General features: G+C 33.1%; 3 protein-coding genes and 2 long non-coding RNA genes across 7 annotated transcripts; 4 read left to right on the top strand and 1 right to left on the bottom strand.

Moving 5' to 3' along the window:
- Positions 1 to 1,444: 1,444 nt before the first annotated feature.
- Positions 1,445 to 3,353, top strand: LOC114738632 (cysteine-rich receptor-like protein kinase 2). The gene is made up of 2 exons (XM_028926699.1): positions 1,445 to 1,883; positions 3,092 to 3,353. The coding sequence occupies exons 1-2, from the start codon at positions 1,483 to 1,485 to the stop codon at positions 3,351 to 3,353; spliced, it is 663 nt and encodes a 220-aa protein (XP_028782532.1). The 5' UTR covers positions 1,445 to 1,482.
- A 400-nt stretch (positions 3,354 to 3,753) lies between these two features.
- Positions 3,754 to 3,996, top strand: LOC114738638 (uncharacterized). Its single transcript, XR_003739548.1, has 2 exons — positions 3,754 to 3,792; positions 3,927 to 3,996. It is a non-coding gene; the product is annotated as an uncharacterized LOC114738638 (long non-coding RNA).
- A 30-nt stretch (positions 3,997 to 4,026) lies between these two features.
- LOC114738637 (uncharacterized) lies at positions 4,027 to 5,804 on the top strand. Its single transcript, XR_003739547.1, has 3 exons — positions 4,027 to 4,495; positions 4,949 to 5,105; positions 5,331 to 5,804. It is a non-coding gene; the product is annotated as an uncharacterized LOC114738637 (long non-coding RNA).
- A 2,416-nt stretch (positions 5,805 to 8,220) lies between these two features.
- Positions 8,221 to 12,852, bottom strand: LOC114738635 (cysteine-rich receptor-like protein kinase 2). 2 transcript variants are annotated; one of them, XM_028926702.1, is made up of 9 exons: positions 12,379 to 12,852; positions 10,911 to 11,308; positions 10,687 to 10,812; positions 10,424 to 10,551; positions 9,825 to 10,038; positions 9,482 to 9,713; positions 9,158 to 9,308; positions 8,746 to 9,032; positions 8,221 to 8,283 (listed from the first exon to the last, which is right to left on the bottom strand). In XM_028926702.1, the coding sequence occupies exons 1-9, from the start codon at positions 12,780 to 12,782 to the stop codon at positions 8,256 to 8,258; spliced, it is 1,968 nt and encodes a 655-aa protein (XP_028782535.1). In that variant the 5' UTR covers positions 12,783 to 12,852; the 3' UTR covers positions 8,221 to 8,255. The 2 variants fall into 2 exon arrangements, with proteins under 2 accessions (XP_028782535.1, XP_028782536.1); XM_028926703.1 differs by having other exon boundaries at positions 8,221 to 8,293; positions 8,756 to 9,032.
- A 4,256-nt stretch (positions 12,853 to 17,108) lies between these two features.
- On the top strand, positions 17,109 to 20,802 carry LOC114738636 (uncharacterized). Of its 2 annotated transcripts, none has more exons than XM_028926704.1 (4): positions 17,109 to 17,156; positions 17,922 to 18,219; positions 18,669 to 18,817; positions 20,249 to 20,802. In XM_028926704.1, the coding sequence occupies exons 2-4, from the start codon at positions 18,135 to 18,137 to the stop codon at positions 20,324 to 20,326; spliced, it is 312 nt and encodes a 103-aa protein (XP_028782537.1). In that variant the 5' UTR covers positions 17,109 to 17,156; positions 17,922 to 18,134; the 3' UTR covers positions 20,327 to 20,802. The 2 variants fall into 2 exon arrangements, with proteins under 2 accessions (XP_028782537.1, XP_028782538.1); XM_028926705.1 differs by having other exon boundaries at positions 17,122 to 17,156; positions 17,926 to 18,219.
- The last annotated feature ends 458 nt before the right edge of the window (positions 20,803 to 21,260 follow it).

The following is a 21,260-nucleotide window of genomic DNA, read 5'->3' as shown; positions in this document are numbered from 1 at the left end:
ATAGATTCTGTGAAGAATAGATTTTGTAAAAAAGTGATTCTAAAAAGTGAGAGTGTTTGAATAGTTGTTATCAGAAGCACTTTTTATATATACAAATTACTAAAGAAAAGACATAAGTTAATATGATAATTACAGAAAATTAGATTTTATGATATATTTTAATTTGAAGGAATAAAATTGTTAATTATATTTTTTTACCAACATAATTAATAATACATAAGATAATATAATTAATAAATAATTAATATGTATATATATTTATAAAATATAAGATTAAATATGTTTATAAAAAAAATAACAAGATACATATCCTATAGGCTCTTATACTCTCCCTTTTTTCTCTAAAAGCAAAATTTTTTTGCTTTTTTCAAAACCATGGTTTTGGCTTTTGGGTGGGTGTTTGGGTGATTTATTTTCCAAACCATGGTTTGGGGTGTTACCCAAACACAGCCTTAGTCTTACTGGTAAAAATGTAGACGATAACTCATGATAGGACCATGGGTTCTGGCCCTATTGACTACTCTCCCGGTCCTAAATATAAAATCTTTATATGTATAAGACCCTTCTACATAAAAGGATCTTATATTTAGGATCGGAGGATTTTTTTTTTTTTTTTACCTGAAGCCCTGTTGACTATTTGAGACTTGCTCATATTAACTTTATTCAGTTATAAATAACAAATGAGTCTGAATATTTTTACTATTAATTTACAAATAATCTTAATTTCAACTAGGATTCAAGAAAGAAAAAATCTAGGGCTAGTTTTGCTACTCATCATTTTAAAATAAGATCACGTAGGTATTAATTTTGTTCATAAAGTTTGAATATAATTATTTATCTTAACCTTTTGTCTTATAATATGGTTCATGTGCATTACATAGAGTATGGGATAAACTACATTTTTCTTAATTACCTGGATCATGAATATGTAGAGTTTTATTTTATATTACATAGAGATATATTATATATATATTTGTAATAAAAATCATACATCTCAAAACCTTTATTATTATTAGTATTATCTATATATATATCTACAACATTATTTTCCTCAGATAATATTATTAATATATATAATAAACTCTGTAGAAAATCATACTAATTCATAAACACGGTACAAAGTTCTGAGCCTACAGTCTACGAGTAATTCTTTCCAAGCATTTGAAAACTAAAAACTTTCCTGTATTCTTTCTAACTTTTTTAATATTTTTTGTATGGTTAATATATAATAAGTATATATTCTCATTGATATGTATTGACCAACTTATGCTAGTACATATTACAAAATTGCCTTAAAAATTATTGGTAATAAAAACCAAACCTAAAAATTCAAAATTATAATTATAATTATATATATAAGTTTATATTTTCATTATTTTACAAAATATTTTGGGCCCCTCCTCTTCTGATCTCATCCTAGTTCCGCCATCACTTGCCCCTCTTTCATTCTTCATCGCTTCTGTAAAGTAAGAAAAAAACAGCATGCAGCCTCAACTACCGCAACAAAAGCCTCTGTTCTTCTTCTTATTGAGCTTCATAATCTGGTCATGGTGGACTCTTAACGACGTCGTTTCGGACCCTCAGACGAATCTAGTGCGACTATGGTGTGACCCCCAAGACGGTGACAACGATGGGTCCATCATGAAGGAGATCCTGAACGAAACGTTTGGAGATCTGAGATCTCAGATCCAAAACCAAAACAAACACTTCGCCATAGCTCAATCAGTGAAGGCTAACATCCCCGTTTATGGCCTTTTTCAGTGCAGAAACTACCTCTCCGTTGCCGATTGCCTCGCTTGCTTTGACGTCGCCGCCGTAAACATCCGCAACTGCTCCGCCAGGGCATACGCTGCTCGTCTTGTCTACGACGGCTGCTTCCTCAGGTACAACTAGCTACTCCCCCAACCTCAAGTTGGACTTTTCCTTTTCTTTCTCTGTCTTCTCCCCCCCCCCCCGGGGATAAATATTGTGAGTTGTGATATTACTGTGTTTGCGCTTTTTGCGTTAAAAGTTAGAACAGCAGAGAGTAGAGAGGGTAGAGACAAAGGAGAAAACGAGAAACTAATTAATTTCTCTGTGATGTATATATGATTCTGTAATTACAATATATACCATGATATGAAATAATAATAATTTCAAATACTACCTCCAGTTCCAAAAGCTAAATAAAGGTTGAATTTGATTATAAATATAAAAATTATAATCTAATTTATCTTTTGTATTTATCATTTTTTGTTAAACTAATTTACCTAACTTATATAGATTAATATATAATCTAATGTTATAGAAGTATTTTAGGAAGATTATCTCATATTGGTTATCATTAACTAGTCTATTTAACTTTTTTAACCAACTCAAATTAATTAAGCATTTCTTATACTAAAGGGACTGAAGGGAGTATTATAATTTTAATGACGAAGTAACATTTCTTTTGTGACTAAACTTACGTTGTATGATCATTAAATGTACGTTGTACTTTTTTCTATAAAATTTTTGTACAATACATGAATATTTAAAAAAAAAAAAAAGTATTTATATTGTTCTTAAAGAAACAAATCCATTTCAATTTGATAATAACCTTCAAGAGGCGTGTAGCCTTCGCACTTAATGAGTTGTAGAGGTTTGAGGCACCTCTATTGGTGGTGGATACTTATTTGAGAGACTTAGTGGGTGGTTTTTGTCCACGTTTTTGTTTTGTTAATGAACAAAGGTTTATAGGGTGTTTTTCCCTATTTCTTACCCAAGAAAAAAAAAATTCTTCTTTAAAAGCCGTAGGCCGCAAGTAAATTTCAAGAAACCCACTTTATCCATTCACTTTTTAATCAAAAACTGGTAATAATTATATGACACTTCAAAAAAAAATTGGTGAAGGAACTTTACTCCATCACTAATTCACTGTTTTTTTTTAAGCTTCTAAATAAAAAAAAATGAATTCACTTTTTAGACAAATGTATAAATTATACAGAGCACCCACCCTGTCCCAAATTACAAGTTAAATAGGATCGGAGGCAGTAGAAATGAGATGGCCGAACTAATTTACATCTTTTAGAAACTTACTCATTTGTTACTTTGATGTGTGTTTAAAATGAAGGTATGAGAGCAGTCAAAGCTTCGACTGGGCCACCGATAGTTGGAACAACATAGTATGTGGGAATCAGACAATAAAAGATTCGCCTGCTCTTGCTTCAACTGTGCAACAAGTGCTAAGGAATCTAGGCATAGCAACCCCAAGAATCCCTGGTTCCTATGTGGCCACTAAGACGCCTGTCCCTGACAGTAATGATCTGAATATTTATGGCTTGGCTCAATGTGTTGACACTGTCCCTACAAAATGGGTGCCGGACTTGTATTAACATTGCTTTAGACACTTTCAGAATTGCCTTACCAACACAGATGCCAAGAGTTACGACATTGGCTGTTTCGTGAGATACTCCACCACTGCCTTCTTTGCTTTTAATCAAACCATTGATATCAACCCCTTCTTGAAACAAGGTAAAGTTATAATCTTCAAATGCATAATTATTGTATATATACATATTTGCTTTGACATGTGAAATTTTAATAAGTCCCAGGCTAGCATATAAATATATATGATTATAGGGAGTATCCATAGACTTCAAATGGCATCGTTGTACTTAGAGCTTGATTAGAAAAATTTCCTGCCCTGCAGGTTCAAGCAATAAAGGGGCCATCATTGGCATTGTTATTGGATGTCTAGTGCTTTTCTTTATCTTCCTTATTGCATTATTTGCCTGGATGAGATCACGAAGAAGCCAAAGAAGGTTCCCAGAGGTAAATAAGGTCTCCATTTGATTTTTCTCAACATAAAACCTATGGGCTTTCATCTTTATGAAAGCAGAAATCTCTGGCTTTTTTTATGAAAAAATAATGATGAGAAATTGATTGACTAATGTTGTGTTTAATAGGAGATATTACTGGAATTAGCGTGTTGAAAGCCCAGGTTAATTACAATTATGGAGATTTGAAGTCTGCAACAAAAAATTTCAGCATAAACTTGAACAGAGCTTATATTGTTACTCATGCAATTGCTATTATATTTCTTAATAGCATTATGGTATATAGGATATTTTCAAATTAACAGCGTAACAAATCATCATTGATTCCTCTATTAACAAAAATGGATTCATGTGTCATAACTTTATTCAAGAACTTAATCAATATGTTGTGTGGGTAAATTTCCTATTGAAAGATTTTGTGAATAGATCACTTTGATGTTTGACCTTTTCTTTCTTCTCTGCTAGGAAAAAAATAAAGGTTCTCTTAATTGGAAGCAACGATACGATATAATTTTAGGAACAGCAAGAGGTTTGGTTTATTTACATGAAGAATTTCATGTTCGTATCATACATAGAGACATAAAGACTAACAACATCCTCTTGGATGATGATTTACAACCTAAAATTGCTGATTTTGGCTTAGCAAGACTCTTACCTGAGGACAAGACTCATCTTAACACAAGATTTGCGGGAACATTGTAAGTTGAAATAACTTCATTTATGTGATTTTCTTAAGTTCTATTGAAGTTCATGGATTCATCAAGGAAATGATAATATATATTAATTGGTTATTCTATTATAAAATCAAGGGAAAGGAACCCAGTTCTTATATCCTAAGTTCTTTTATACATGATTCCCCAACCGCAATGTTCCATTTACCCACAACCTCAGAAATGTAATATAGGAGAGGAAAACTTACAATTACCGACAATGTGGAAGAAGCTTAGTGAACCCGACGGAGATAAGTGTAGTAGTTATATATATTTTTTAATTTGCAGTAATGTGCACTGTGTCTACATTCATGTCTATTTTAGATTTCGCTGGTTCTTTTTTCCTACACATTTTCTTTGTTCCAAATACTTGCGTTTGTGTTTTTTGATGAGTCATTGTTATGATCTATTAGCAGCTGAAAAGTACTATTTATTTTTCAGAGGATATACAGCTCCAGAATATGCAATTCATGGACAACTATCAGAAAAGGTTGATGTATATAGCTATGGTGTTATAATTTTAGAAATTATTAGTGGTCAAAGAAACAATGAATTGAATGCCAATGGTGCTGCTGAAGGCGAATTCCTCCTTCAAAAAGTAAGTTCTCATGATTATTCAAAGCAGCATTTTTTTGTTGTTGAGAAAATCATAAGCAGGACTCTTTTTACAACTCATCTTAACTCTTTTCAGAGAGGCCTTTCTTTTCTAATTAGCGCATTACATTTGGTAATACATGTTTAAAAGAAATTAATTAGCCTGACTTTTTTTTCTAAAATGTTTTCTATGCTTCTTGATCCTTTTAACTTTTATCTCACTTGGCAGGCTTGGAACTTATACAAGAGAGGCATACATTTAGAACTGGTGGACGAGACCTTGGACGCTAATGATTATGATGCAGAAGAAGTGAAGAAAATCATAGAGATTGGTTTACTTTGCACACAAGCATCTGTAGATATAAGGCCAAAGATGTCTGAAGTAGTTGCATTGCTCCAACAAAAGGGTTTATCAGAGGATATGAGACCCACTATGCCTATTTTGATTGAAATTGGTTAAAGGTGCATGGAAACTAAGACACTTAGCTTTTAACCTCTGGTACCTTCTCTACATATGAAGGTGTGGCTTCAAGTTTTGAACTCAAAAAAGGAAGGGAAAAAAAAAAAAAAAAAAGAAGGAGAAGTCTCGAAATGATTGTCCTTAATTCATTCCATTCTTGTGCGTAACTATATGTCAAACTTACATAAGTGTATGTGTATTGATAATTGCATTTAAATTTTGATATGCATACGTGTATACTCATAAAACCAATTATATTTTATATCTTATGTATATGATTTCACTTGATATAAATTAATTGTTGAACAATTAGTTAGTAAATTAGAAATTTTCTCTAATCTTCCCGTGGCAAGATATGAACTCTGATATTTGAGGCTTCTGCTGTGAAGCTCAACATTAACATATAAGAATGCTTGTATCTTGAAAAGTTATTGAAGAATTTGAGATTTCAATGACCTATGATATAACGAAAAGATCATGATAGTAATGTATTATAAGACCGATTATATGGATAGCATATAAAATACAACATGGTACGGTATATGTGGGATATAATGCTTTTAAGCTATGATATTTTACATCCTATCATTAATATAAGAATTAGATAAATAATTTGTAAATACTAAGAAAATTAGTTAAGTTAGTTATTTGTAATAAATGAATGTTATTTTTCTCTGAAATACTCTTATCATGAGCATTGGAACTACCTTTAATGAAAGCTTCTTAACATGTTGTAATCACCATAAAGATTAATTGAAGACAAAATGGATAATATTGGAAATCAAATAGATTGGGGTCTTATATATTTACGAGGAAATTAAATCTTCAGCTAGCTCTTATGTTGCAAGCTGGAGGTAGTATATTCATATAAAGCTATTCATATTGACTAGTGAGTGTTAGGTAGAATAATCTTTAGGAACGGCCGGTAGTTAATGAAAATATCATCCAAGGTTAAAAAAAAAAAATGGATTGGCAAGTTCAAAAAAAATCAGTCAATCGGTCAATCAGCCTATGGTCCGATCTAGTTTAGCTTCAAAACTTGCCCCTAATCAACCCAGAACAACCCAAGACGAACCAGAATAAACCGGACAAACCGCCAGCTTGGGTGGGTTGCCCTTTTTTTTCTTTTTTAATTTCCTTCTTGTCCTTGCTGTTCATCGAGAAGCGATGGAATGACTCGCTGTTTGCCGCAGACCATGAACACTACAGAGACAAGTGCTAGAAGCAAAGGAGATCATGGGAGGAAGACAAAACTTTGTTTGGAAATCTGTTGGGTGCCGCTTTGAAGCGTCAAAGTTGTTTTGCTCGTAGAGGATTAGAAGACAAGGAGAAAATAACAGATAGAAAAGTATGGAAGAAAGAAACTGATTTAATGCAAACGAAGAGATGGTGATGTGTGTTCAAGTAGATAATCTGCTACTGCCTCTGCTTGTTCATTGTCGAAGAAAGAAAGAGAAAAGAAAAAGGGGTGTTTGGGTATCATTGCAAACCATGGTTGGGGAAAGAGTGAGCCAAACAGGGAGAAATAATCTGAAACTATGGTTTGGGCCAAACCATGGGTTTGGAGTTCAAAACCATAGTTTCAGGAGAAGTGAATCCATTTGCTTCTGACTCAAATTGGAGAGTATGATTGTGCCTGTCAGAATAGATCAACAACAATACGACTTTAACACTCTCAATTATTTTTTTACAAACATATTTAATCTTATATCTTATAAATATATATAAACATATTAATTATTTATTAATTACATTATCTTATGTATTATTAATTATGTTGGTAAAAAATATATTATTAACAATTTTATTCCTTCAAATTAAAATATATTATAAAATCTATATTTATGTAATTATCATATTAACTTATGCTTTTTTTAGTAATTTGCATATATAAAAAGTGCTTCTGATAACAACTATCCAAACATTCTCACTTTATCAGATTCACTTTTTCACAAAATTTATTCTCTCAACAATCTATTCTCTAGAAGCTATTTTCCAAACCATAGTTTGGTTTCATCTAAACATAGCTGCTTCACGTCCTACAGAGTAAAATTTTCAGTTGTGTCACATGGGAGAGAGAGAAGAAACAGTAAAAAAACTAAAAGAAAAAGGAAAGATTTTTATTGGGTCACTGGTTATGTGAGGGGGGGAAAAAAGAAAAGAAAGGGAAAAAAAAGAAAAAAACTTCTTATATATAAATGATTCATAACACGACTACCCATTTAAAAATTAAATATTATTTTTTATAATTAAAATATGAATATTTTTTATCTATTTTAATTAAATTATATTATTTTAATTATCGTTTGACTATGATTTGACCTACTGACCTTTGAAATAAACTAGTATTGGACCGGTTCAGTATCCAGTTCAGTTTTTGTTCCTTGATATTATCCTACTAGCTGCATCATATCATGAAGTGTTGAAGCAAAAGCTAAAATGTAGAATGATTTATCCACGTGTAGATATTCAATGTAAATAAGATTACCAATTTGAGTACACATAATTCAAAGGCTTCCACAGTCACTTATTTATCTTGCACCATAGGCCAAGTGGCCATCATTGCATACAAACATTGCTAACTGTAAAGTTGACGTTTCATTGTAATCAAATCTTGCCTAATGGAATGAAGAAGAAGAACAACACTTATTTACTTTTGCATTGCCAATTGTGCGATCATGCGTGTGAAGTAAATCACCTTCCTGATAAAATGGAAGTAGAGATAACAGCATTTGATGAAGTATATTTTAATTATTACCAGTTTGACTTCGATTTGACTATGATTTGACCTACTGACCTTTAAACTAGTATTTGGACCGGTTCAGTATCCAGTTCAGTTTTTTGTTCCTTGATTATCCTACTAGCTGCATCATATCATGAAGTGTTGAAGCAAAAGCTAACATGTAGAATGATTTATCCACGTGTAGATATTCAATGTAAATAAGATTACCAATTTGAGTACACATAATTCAAAGGCTTCCACAGTCACTTATTTATCCTGCACCATAGGCCAAGTGGCCATCATTGCATACAAACATTGCTAACTGTAAAGTTGACGTTTCATTGTAATCAAATCTTGCCTAATGGAATGAAGAAGAAGAACAACACTTATTTACTTTTGCATTGCCAATTGTGCGATCATGCGTGTGAAGTAAATCACCTTCCTGATAAAATGGAAGTAGAGATAACAGCATTTGATGAAGATGAACTGTGAGTCATAGAAGCGTCTCTTTTGGGCCAAGAAGTAGGATCAACATAGACAGGCATAGTTGGCTCTTTGTGCTCCATTAAGCTCTTTCTTTTGAGCATTCTAACAATTTCAGACATTCTTGGCCTTGCTGCAGGAGATGCTTGTGTGCAAAGCAGCCCAATTTCTATTATTTTCTTTACTTCTTCCGCATCATACTCATTTGGGTCTAAGGTTTTATCCACAAACGATATATGCATTCCTCTCTCATATAGTTTCCAAGCCTGAGATCAAAGTGATCATATAATGAAAAAAAAAGAGTTAATTGTTTGAACACTATACCCAGCACTGGAAATTTGTTCAATGAAATGCAATCCATTGTTATGTTTACTACTAGGAAGTTACTTACTCTTTGGAGGAGGTATTCACTTTCATCATCAACCTTCAATGCACTACTTTTTTGTCCACTTATGATTTCTAAGACTACAACACCATAGCTATAAGTATCAACCTTTTCTGATAATTGCCCATGCATTGCATATTCAGGTGCCACATATCCCCTGAAAAAAAAAAAAAAAACATATCACTGATTGCATAATGAAAAGAATCTAAAGGCGTGATAACAATGTTTCATTTGATCATCAACACATGATTTCTTCTAATAATATATTGTCTTTGAGGTGATATTAATAAAAGTAAATAAATAGGATAAATTGTATGTGCATTCACTTACATTGTTCCAACAAAATTTGTGTTAAGATGAGATTGGTCTCTTGGAAGAAGCCTTGCTAGTCCGAAATCAGCAATTTTAGGTTGAAAATCATCATCCAAGAGGATGTTGCTAGCTTTTATATCTCTATGTATAACACAAACATGGAATTCCTCATGTAAATATGCCAAACCTCTTGCAGTGCCAAAAATTATTGCATAACGTTGCATCCAACTCAGAGAACCTTTAGTCTCACCTATTTTCATCACTTTAGAGAGTAAGAAATAAGGATAAAAGAATAGAAGAACCAAAGCTGATTCTCAAAACAATAGAAGATATTCAGTTAACTGATTAATTTTGTTTGTACCAAATAAGAATTGGCCAACATTGCTGTTTTTCATGTACTCATAAACAAGAAGTCTCTCTTGGCCTTTATTGCAACATCCCAGGAGTCGAACGATATTTCGATGATGAATATTACTTATCAACTTCACTTCACTCTCAAAATCTTTCTCCATCTCTTTGGATTGGCTTAAATGCAATTTCTTGATAGCAACTACCTTTCCATTTTTCAAAATACCCTGTTCAACAAAGACACCATACTTAAGAATGAAGAACATGCTTATAGAAAGTTTTATATATCTTCATTTAGAATTGAACGTGCAGATATTTAACAATAAATTAATTTTCAAATGAACTATACCCTTTTAGTGAAAGATCAACCTTTGCTTTTTTCATGAACCCGATCCACATATAAGAAGAGAAAAATATTAAAGAGCTAATGAAATCTTGGCATAGTGTGTGACAAACAATAGCAAGCCTATGTGTGTTCACTAAAAAAAAAAAATAGCACGGCTATGTGGAATGAAAATCTATGCAAATGCCTCAACGCAACAAGCCTAACAAATGTCTCTCGATAAATGACATCAACTGTAGGAATTAAAAGAAAAGTTTTATTAGGTTTACCTTGTATAAGCCGCCAAAGGCTTGTTCTCCTAGTTTATTTTTTTCACTGAAATTTTTTGTCGCTGACTTTAGATCTTTATACCTATAATTAACAGGGCCTTTTAACTCAGTCGCTCCCAAAATATCACCTGTAAGGAAGATAAAATTAAAGTAAAAAAATCTCTCACAACAAATAAAAAATCATATGCAGAGCAAATAATGCAAGGATAATCACATTAAATCATTTCAAATTGGATGATAAAGACCATTTTCAGTTATCTTACCTTTAGGAACCATCTTCGATGACTTTGATCGCATATACAAAGCAAATAATGCTATCATAATCAAAATAAAACATGTTCCTCCAGCGACTCCACCAATAATAATGGCCTTCTTCTTGCTTGAATCTCCTACAAATCACAAGAAAAATGTTGACCCACTAAGTTTTTACCGAAAGCCTATGCAAACTATATATGGAAGCCATTTCAAGTTTACTATAATATTCCACCTTGTTTCAAGAAGTGATTGATGTTAGTGGTTTGATTATCAGCAAAGAAGGAAGTGGTGGAGTATCTCATGAAGCAGCCGAAATCGAAAGTCTTAGCATTTGAGTTTGGGAGGCAAATCTGAAAATTTCTTAAGGCAATGTTCAAGCAATTGTCGCAGCCACTTTGTGTGAGTGTCTCAACACATTGAGCAAAGGCATAAATGTTTGAGCCGTTACTGTTAGGTACTGTGGTTTTGGTGGCTGCAAAGTAACCATTGATTCTCGGTGTGGCTATTTCCAGATTCCTCAGAACTTGTTGCACAGTTGAAGCAAGTTCAGTTGAGTTTCTTGTTTCATTCCCACAATTAATGTTGTTGCCTGCGTCTGTTGACTGGTCAAAGAAGCTACTGCTCTCGTACCTGCGTAAAATGCATGAAATTAGGTTTCTAATTAATTTTAGACAAGGTACTGAAAACTTATTAGTTCAAGAATCCATGGTGTAACCGTAATTAAATTGGAGTCAACCCAATTATAAAAATAATATGTATAATTAAAATATAGAAAATATTTATGTATAACTCAATAAATGAGTAATATTTAAATAGAAAAGGCATTATTAACTCAAAAGAGTGGCGTTTCAACCTTAGCAAATAAAAAACATACTTAAAATTCAACCCCCCAACCTATTCAAAACTCTTGACTAGATCGACCAGGGGACTGATTCACTGGTCCAACTGGCCAACACAAGTTGAGTTTTAATACCATAATTTTAGGTAATTTGAATTCTAAAAAGGGTGCAAGCCTGCTTGTAATTATTAAAGACTTCATCATAACTAGTCATCCAAAATGTGTGTTCTGTGTCACATATGTATGTGCTCAACTAATATCCCGAACGACTAATTATGCAATTCAAATTCCAGGTATTATTTGACTCAAGAGCTACTCTTCTAGCATTTCTTTTTCTACTAGTAAAACCCAGACATAAAAAATTATTTAAAGGGATATCAGTCTCTTATCAACCCAATCACTGTTGACAGCATTCGAAGTGGGTCATATTTGTCATTTCCCTCATTGGATAGACTTCTTGTGGAGATGAAAGAAGCAAAATAATGTAGTTTCTCTTGTACTTGATATAATAATTAGTTGACTAATTTGTATTTAAGAAAGTTTTGAAAATTAATTATCTGTAATAATTAGGTGTTGTCTTCATTAGAATACTCTTGCTAATCATGTGTATTAGCTAGAACTACTATTTGATGAAACCTTTAACATTTGCAATTACTATAAGAATTACTTTTAAAAAAGGGATAAATATGAGATATAAAGTAGATTGGGATCTTATATTTATAATTAAAGTGAGTGTCAAACTAGTTCTTATATTTAGTATCTTGCTGGTTTAGAAAGGCGTTGTGGTCCTACCTTGAATAAATAGTGGCAAATTATACTGTCAGATTCAGCGATTTAAGAAAAGTCAAAGTTGGCTCCGCACCTGAGGAAGCAGCCGTCGTATGTGATGTGGGCACCGTTGGAGGCGGCGGAGCAGTTGCGTCGGATCTTATCGGCGGCGAAGTCAAAGCAAGAGAGACAGTCGGCGATGGAGAGGTAGTTTCTGCACTGAAAAAGGCCATAAGCGGGGTTGTTACCCTTCACTACTTGCTCCGTGGCGAAGTGTTCGCTCTGGTTGCTGATCTGCGTTCTCATGCTTCGAAACGTTGCGTTTAGGTTGCCTTGGAAGATGGACACGTCGCTGACGTTGATTTGGCTGCACCCTATCGTCACCAGAGTCGTCTGAGGGTCTGAAACGACGCCATCCAGAGTCCACCATGACCAGATTGTGAAGCTCAACAAGAAGAAGAAGAAGAAGAAGGTTTGTTGTCGCATGTGAAGCAGCATGATGTGTTTCTTAGTCAGAGAGAGAGAGAGAGAGAGAGATGACGGGAGGAATCTAGTTGTCTTCGGGAAGCATGGTGTTTGCAAAACACTGTAATTGATGTTTTACATATAGTTTTGAATACATCTTACGTTTGTGAGAGGTGACTGTATTTAAAGAAAAGTATATAGGATTTAATTATTGAGTTGGTTTTCGTTCTAAACATAAGACCTATTTATCATATTTATCAATTTTCTTTAAATTATTTTTATGGATACTTCCTCAACCATAATCAAGTAGAAGAGGGATAGGAGTATTAAGAAAGATGATTATGGTATTTTAAGAAAAACGTATCGTATTTCTTATAATTAACTAACTTACCTAATTTCTTTAATCTAATCAAATTAGTTAAATGGGTCTCATAGTAAGGATCGGAGGAGTAATAGGTAAGATGAAAATGTATCACTCAAACGAAGATATTTACATTGAGGAAGCTTCTAATCTTGCGAGTTTTAGAAGATGTTTCAGCTTGATATTGATTTTTATTTTTTTTTAAAAAAAATTAAACTTAATATGTCAATATTTGAGAATTTTTTTATACAAAATTTTGGACAAGAAATTGGACCCACCGACAAGCTTTCCAGGATACTGTCTAGATTTGAAATTGCAATATCAATATTTTATGTCAATTAAAATAATAATTAGGGTTAAAAAATTGAAAAAACACTTTATAAAATCAAAGAATTAAATTGAAATCTTATATAAAATTATAAGGCCAGAGATGCAATTTTATCTTTGTTTTATTCTTGTTTTCTTCTAAATTGTTGCATCTTTTTATATGATGCAACATTTATTATAAAAACATTTATCTTGTTATGGTGAGATGATGGAGGAAAGATGGAAAAGTAAAGCAAGAAAATGTTGAAAAATTTCTTCCGTGATTTAGAGTTGCATCTAAAACGTTTCGTTTCATTCTCTTTCATCTATACAATCACACTTCACCCCCTTTATGAGAAATAATTAATTAATTAAATATCTAAAGCCAATCTACTCATAACCTTTTACTTAGGATATATTTGGAATGACTTATAAGTAGTTTTTTAATTGTGATTTATAAAATATGAGGTAAGTATGTGAGAAGAGTTTTGTCTTGATTTACATGAAACATACTTGTAAATCATTTTAAATATCATACCAAACAAACCTTTTAATTAGAGCTAATAAAACAAGCTGGCGATGAGGATATAGACCAGCCGCAGCGGTGCGGGCAAAAAACGATGTGGGCTGGAGTAATCCGCATCTTGACGGGTTGGCAAAATACCAACCCAAGCCGGCTTTTTTTGATGGGGCTGGTGGCTCAATTTATATTACCAACTCTACTTTTAATATACATTAGAGGCCTATCTGAGTGATGTGTATTAGTATTTCAAAAGTCATAGGTTAAGCTAATTAAAATCTACATCATCAACATGTATTGGCATGAAAGCGACTCCGCAATATCACGAAATGACTAATTATCAATTTGCTAACTGTGTTCTGGTCAAAAAAAAAAAAAATTTGCTAACTGTTAACTCGAATCTCACATGTCACTCCAAGAACACCAACTTACGTCTTCATCAGGTCACCATCATCTTACACCCTACCTAGCCGCCTAAGAGGACACAATGACGATTTCACGTTGTTATCCAGAAAAAAAAAAAGTAATTCTTTTCAATAACTACTGAAATCCATTTATTCAAGGCAAGTCAAAAGTTAGTTTACCTCTTATGATCAAGGATATAAAAGTAGCTCTTTATTATAAGAGTATTAGCTAATTAATAAAAGTGAGATTTTCTCTAAAACTAGTATGGGAAAACACAACCGGTCAATTGCCATAAAAAAAAAAAAATCCAGTATCATCGGTAATATGTCTAAAGGAATGACTATTATCATAGTCGCTATTGATCAAGTCGATAGATTTTATACAATCAAGTGTTTACATTTTTATAGGAAAAATGTATTTTTACCTTTTTTTAACATTTAAATTATTTTTTGGAATATTTTAAATTATTTTTACTGACATTCATCACACAATTTTGCATCTGTTTCAAAATAAATGTTGTTTAAAATTATGCACGCATTTAAGAAAATTTATTAAATGTCTTACCATATTACAAAAATCAAATGCGATCTGTCTAAAATATCTTTGAGCTAAAATATTAAAGTAATTCTCTTATAAAAAAGGTATTATAGCATATTTGAGCTCTATCAATCATGCATGCTTTTGATTAATGAAAGTAGAAAAGGAATTAATATTAAATTTTTATTAAAATCCTGAATAAAAATTATATGGAAACAAAATTAAAACTGTACACCGCCTTGGGCCAATTATTCTGAAAGCGACAATTATTATAGAGAAAAGTAATAGGACTGCTAGTTTCCTAGCCAATCATATATATATATATATATATATATTATCTCTATCTCTTGGTTGCCCATTTATTATCTACCCCATTTCCCTAAGACTCTGTCCTATTTTGCAAGTTGATGTTTTGAGTGTGACTCTGTCCCCTCAAGTGGGACTCTTTTTGCTTCTTTTCTATTATTTGGTCTGTGAATCATTAATTGATTCTTTTAATAGAAATAAAATAATAATGTTCACCATTGCCGTTTACTTTGGAAAACAATCCTAGCACCATTTGCCCCTATTGTGGAATCGGCACAAGGATGCTAACCTATATATCCATGTTTATATTATTGACAGAATATAATGTTGTCTCTTCTCCATCGATCATTCGTGGAAATTTCTAAGATGCGTACCGTTTTTGTGATATGTCTCTATGATAAATGTTTGAAATAATCGATCAAAAGTTTCTCATTAGAAAATTAAACTATGTAAACATATATATTTAGAATTTGTTTAACAACTCAGGTTCAACTTTTTTAAAACTCTATGTGCAATAATCTTAGACATTTGCATATAAATAAATATGTGTCAAACTTATATTTCACTGTGTTATCCTCCACCTTGCGGGCAAGAGGTGGAGATGTGATGAGGGATGGTTCTGTTTTGTTTTTGCTTGCAATGCCTTCTTGTAATTGATGGTATACAGTTGTTATTAAAAAAAATATGTTGTACGGAACTAAAAAAGAGTTACTGCTTTTGAATTTGAATTGTACTCAAGGACTTTATTACTTCCTAAGTACTTTTGCATACTTAAGTTTCTAATTACTGATTTTTGACCAATTTTTCTTATTTTTACCCAATCAAGCAGGAGAACCAGGAACAACAGAGCTTTCCCCATTTTCACCTAACTCTTTGGTCCAACCTAAGAGTGGATGGCTAAGCGTTCTGCTCATTGAATAAGGTTCTATAGCCGATCTTTAATATATAATAACTAATGCGATATTCAATTTGGTTTTAAATAAAAAATCTTAATTAATTATGTGATATTGGGCCACATGGACAGTCGAAATTATGGCTAATTGACCCATTCTTCTCAGTTGTTAGCCGCCTCGTATTAATTTCTTGCGTGTCTTAATTTTGCAAGCTATATTAATTAATCTTATTTCCTCTTGTATTTATAAAATGTGTTTTTAGGGCTACTAAATTACCAACCGCCCCCAGGGGGGAACCCTCCTTACCAAACCCCCAAAAACACATATAATGAGAAGAAAAGGAGGAGAAAGGAGAGTCAACTTGAAACAACTAGTAAACGAATTGTTTTATAAAGTCATTGAATTATAAGAGAATGGGCGAGGATATCAATTGCTTACAAGAAAAAAGGAGTAGAGAAGTGCCGTGAGAGAGGTTTATCGGGAAATAGGAGAAAAAATAATAGATCAAATAGATTTTTTTTAATTAAACAAGGAGATATTCCTATTAGACTCATCATCTTGAAAAGTTAGTGATCAATCGTGAGGAGTGGATGGAAAAAACGAAGGATTTATTGAACTCTTAAAAGTAATTTTTTAATAATAATTTACAAAATACGAGATAAGTATACGAGAAGAGTTTTGTTTCAAGTTATTATAAATACTTATATTAAATAACTCTAAACAAGTTTCACTATAAGTGAAAGTCAGTAATAGAGAGGATGAAAAATTTTAATGACTTCAATTTATAAAATCATAGAAGTGAAGCTAAAAAATTTTAATTAATATTTTTTATTTTTTGTTACATATTTTTTAATTAAAATTTTACAAATCTATTTTCAAAATTTTTAAATAGAATTCATTGTAATTTTTTCTTCACTTTTGGCAGAAGTTTTTTCATAAAATATTTTAAATTGGAGGGGGGGGGGGGAAAAAACTCGCCGGCACCAAAAAGTTTCACCTGCTTCGTTCGCTGCACTCGGCTCTTATCAGTCTCCGCTGCCGGAGGGCTTTAGCGCTGCTGTCAGAGTTTTTCTTCACAGGTTCGTTATCTTTGCTTCTGCCTTTCGAAGCTATTAAACATTTAGAATCTTGGATGGTTTTTCAGGAATCTTAGTTCTATTTGCCTTTCATTTTAAATTGGTGTTCACATTCGTGTACGATTATTTTTGTTTTCCTCATTTTTCATCGATGCATATCTTTTGTAGTTTCAACTCTGTTGGCAATGTTTAGCTCTTATTGATTCAACTTTTGAATGAGGACTTTTTAAAATTGTCTTGGTACGAGGCGTTGCGACTCTCTGAATTATTGCTTCTGTCAGTGAATTTATCTCCTAATCGAGGAGGATCAATGCATGTTTCGATGCCATATTGAACTAATCGTTCAACTGACTACGTTTGGAATCTGGGCCAAAGGAATTTTCTCCCTCTGCTGGGATGTGTGGTGTTGTGTTTCTCCTATAAATTCTTACGATCTTCTTTTTCTCCTTTGCGTCTCGGTTCTTTTCAGTCCTGCTTGGTGTCTATGATTTCAACTGATTTCTTTGTCAAATTCGGGTAGAAGTGATGTAACACTACGTTGCATACATATTATACTTGTTAATGTTACTTGATCAATAGTAGATCCTGATATTAAATTATTTGCAGCATAAGACCAGACTCTGATAGGTTTTTTGTGTCGCTAAATGATATGAAGCCGCGAAACTTTGCTTAAGAATTTATGAAATTTTACTTTATTATAGGCTTTCCCGGCTAGTTCCACCAATACCAATACCAGCATATATTTTATGAACTATTTACATTGTGCAGACAGATTAGATTGCGTTTGTAGAGAGGCTGGAGAGACAAGCTGCTGCAGAGGAACTGCATTCATTGACTGGATTCACTTGAGGTCGGAGATGAGGTTGTGAAGGCTGCAGCAGCACACTTCCATCTCGCATGGGATTGAGGTTGGAATTGTCTTGAGTTATTGGTTGTTCAAAGGCTTTCCAAACGTTTAAGACCAGTGGAAAAGATGCATGGATGCAGCGAATCTTTGGGACAAATTTGGTGTCAACATTAGCCCTTTATTCCTCTAGATTCTTCTCCAAATCAACTCCATACATCAGTAATGCCTCCTTCCTTTCCCTACCATTTTATCTCCATGTTTCGTTTTCATTCACTCTTTGATATGTCCAAAACAAAAATATCAGACAGTTTTGGTAATTGTAAAAGAGGCCTTGTGGATAAGTAGATTTTAGCTTCGTGATAGCTGCTCTGTTCAAAATCTGATTATCTTCTTTTTTTCCCCCTAATAAAATCTCTCGCACCAGTTAGCGCTGCCATTCATTTGTATAAATGAGGATGAGGGTTTCATTGTTGTCTCATTGTTGAGTTTGTAGAACTTGGAAAAATAACCTGTTTTAAGCATTTCCCAGGATTAAGTATTCTGGAGTTAAATAAATGATCATGCTTCTTCGGTCTTAAATTGTCCTCACATGTGGATAAGTTTTCTTGTTTAATAAGTGGCAGACCTATGGATCAGATAAAGTCTTGTTTTGATGCTTGCTGGGGCAGCAAAGGTTGGAATCCCTGAGTTTGTAAATGGAATAGGGAATGGAGTTGAATCCCATGTTGCTAAGCTTGAAACAGAAATCGGTGACTTCCAGAAGCTTCTTGTCTGTCGTACCCTCAAGCTCAAGAAGCTGGGCATTCCTTGCAAACACGTAATCCCAGTCACATCTTGCTTTCTTTGCATGCAGATACAAGAACATTCTATCATTTGCTAAAGCAACTATATATACGCCTTACTATTCTTCCATACATGTCAGATCGTTGACTGAATTCTCGTTTCTCTAAGATATTTCTTAAATTCTTGGGAATTTCTTTTGATACATTTGTTGCTGAACTTTCATTATTGTCTGTAATTTTTGGACAAATTTATGGATTTATCCTACACTTTGTTTCAGTTAAATCCTTTTCTTTTTTTCCTTTTGGCCAGTGTCATTATTCAAATTTTAATATTTATGTTTTCCCACCAGTGCCACTTAAGCTGGACAGTTCAACTTCTTATGAACTTGGTCTGTTATGTTCTGCTCCTTTTTATTTGGAATTTGTCTTAGAATGGTTGCTCATCCAATCCAAGCAAACATGCTGCTGTCACCTTCTTAATCTCCCTTGAGGAAATTTGTTATACTGCAAAATTATTTCCCCGTTATATTGCTGGTATCATTTGACAGCATGATTATGCTCTAGAACTATGCTTCATGTATTTTTTTTATCTTTTCAGCGCTTTACTGGATTCTAGATGAATGAGCGACTGGAGTCTGGATTTACCGTTACTGAAGTCAATGATAGATGTCAACTGTCTTATTTTGCTCTGCTGCTAAAAATAGTTGTAAATCTTATTCTTGCATATTTTGTATTGCATTCTGATCTTACACGTCATTTACTTACTGCTGATTGGAAGAAAGTTCCTGATGACTTTCTTATATGTAAGTTGAACTGACTTGAGTTTTCAAGCAATTGTTTGTGCCTAGCGCTTAGTAGTGTAGGGAAAAGGTGCTTCCTTAACGTACCAAATAGTATTTTACCTCTTGATTGACTCTGTCACTGATAGAATACCACGACTTATATACAGTAGAAAGGAGAGAAAAATTTGGAGGGAATCGGGATGGTTCTATTACGGAGTGCAACTTCCCTGCTATGTTGTCATATGTTGTCTAATGTGTTGTCAATGATCTATGGGTTAGTTTATTATGCGTTGCAATTTCTCATGAGGATGTGGTGTCAATTTCCTCGGATTCGGTATGCTCAGTTATTTTGATGTCTTTGTATAACTATTATATTTGTACTAGACTGATTATTAGGGAATCGATGTGAACTATTATTCAGACCTCTTATGGGAGATTAGATTCACTTGGTGGCTTCTTTCTGTTAGATTTTTCAGACCTATCTGAAGAAAAATAGCTCCCTGGGTTGTTAAACAGGCTGCAGGGATATGATCATTTTATCATTGATAGGAATATATGTTTTGTGATGTTTCCACTATCTTGTTTTAAGACACCTTTAATTGATATTCTTTTTGGACTGTGAGACACTAAAATGCGTGGGGCCTACATGCAAACTCTTTGTAACCTATAGTTTCTGCTTTGCAGAGGAAGTTAATATTGAAATATGCACACAAGTACAGGCTGGGATTATGGAGGCCGCGAGCTGAACTGATCAAATCATGAACGGTTTCTTAATAGCTTTCCTTTATCACACCTAAAGTTCTAGATGCGCCAATATGTGAATGCTGGATTTCGCATGGAAAGAACAAGTCTATTGTTTCTGATAATACCCAACTTCATTCCATTTGGAACATCTGCATAATTTATGGTATTTGCACCATTGAAACGCAAGAGACTTGTCCTAATTGACCGTCGGTGTGGTTGGTCATTCTGTTGCATTTACTGCATTTGTTTCATTGTATGACTTGTTTTTGGCAAATAGGAGACTGATGGATTGAAAGATTCAGCAATGCTTCATTTGTTCCATGATAGCTATGATAAAACTAAAGGAATGCTCTTTATTATTGTTTCTTTTTGGGGCTAGGTTTAAATATCTTCTTGTTGGGAGCAATCTTGCTCAAGATATTGTGAGGCATTAAATGTGAACATTTCTTCTAACAAAAATCCGGATGTTGGTTTGTCACATTGTGAGGAATTAAGCCCTTATGTTTGACCCAATCCGGTCAACAAATACTCTAATTTTGCAGTCATAAGCATCCCTTCCCAATTGTTCAATGCTTGATCAGATCTATATTAACTTTGGTTGAATTATGAAAGAATGATGAAAATATGATAAAACTAAAATTAATGCATGGACAAGGAAGTAATAATGAAAAAAAAATTTAATGTTTATATTGGCACATAATGCAACTTATAAAAAGAACTAAAATTATTTCAAAAATTATAACATGTATAGGATTAAGGACCAAAGAAAGTAACAACCAACGGAATTCATTGTACCCCGCTTTTTTTTTTTTTTTTTGGGTGTTTAAGCTCATAGACCTGCTAAGTATGGGGCCATAATCCATGTGATAATCTCAAAAGCATAACCACCCAAAAAACCAGGTAGGCCTCCAAGTTCATAGGTGCCCGAAAAAAAAAGAGTAAACTTGTCGAG

The sequence above is a fragment of the Neltuma alba genome, unplaced genomic scaffold, assembly GCF_004799145.2.
Source record: "Neltuma alba isolate B1F8T4 unplaced genomic scaffold, ASM479914v2 tig00013641_pilon, whole genome shotgun sequence".
Classification (NCBI taxonomy): domain Eukaryota; kingdom Viridiplantae; phylum Streptophyta; class Magnoliopsida; order Fabales; family Fabaceae; genus Neltuma; species Neltuma alba.
The sequence above is the reverse complement of the archived record's forward strand: the minus strand, read 5'-3'. Positions and strand labels throughout refer to the sequence as shown.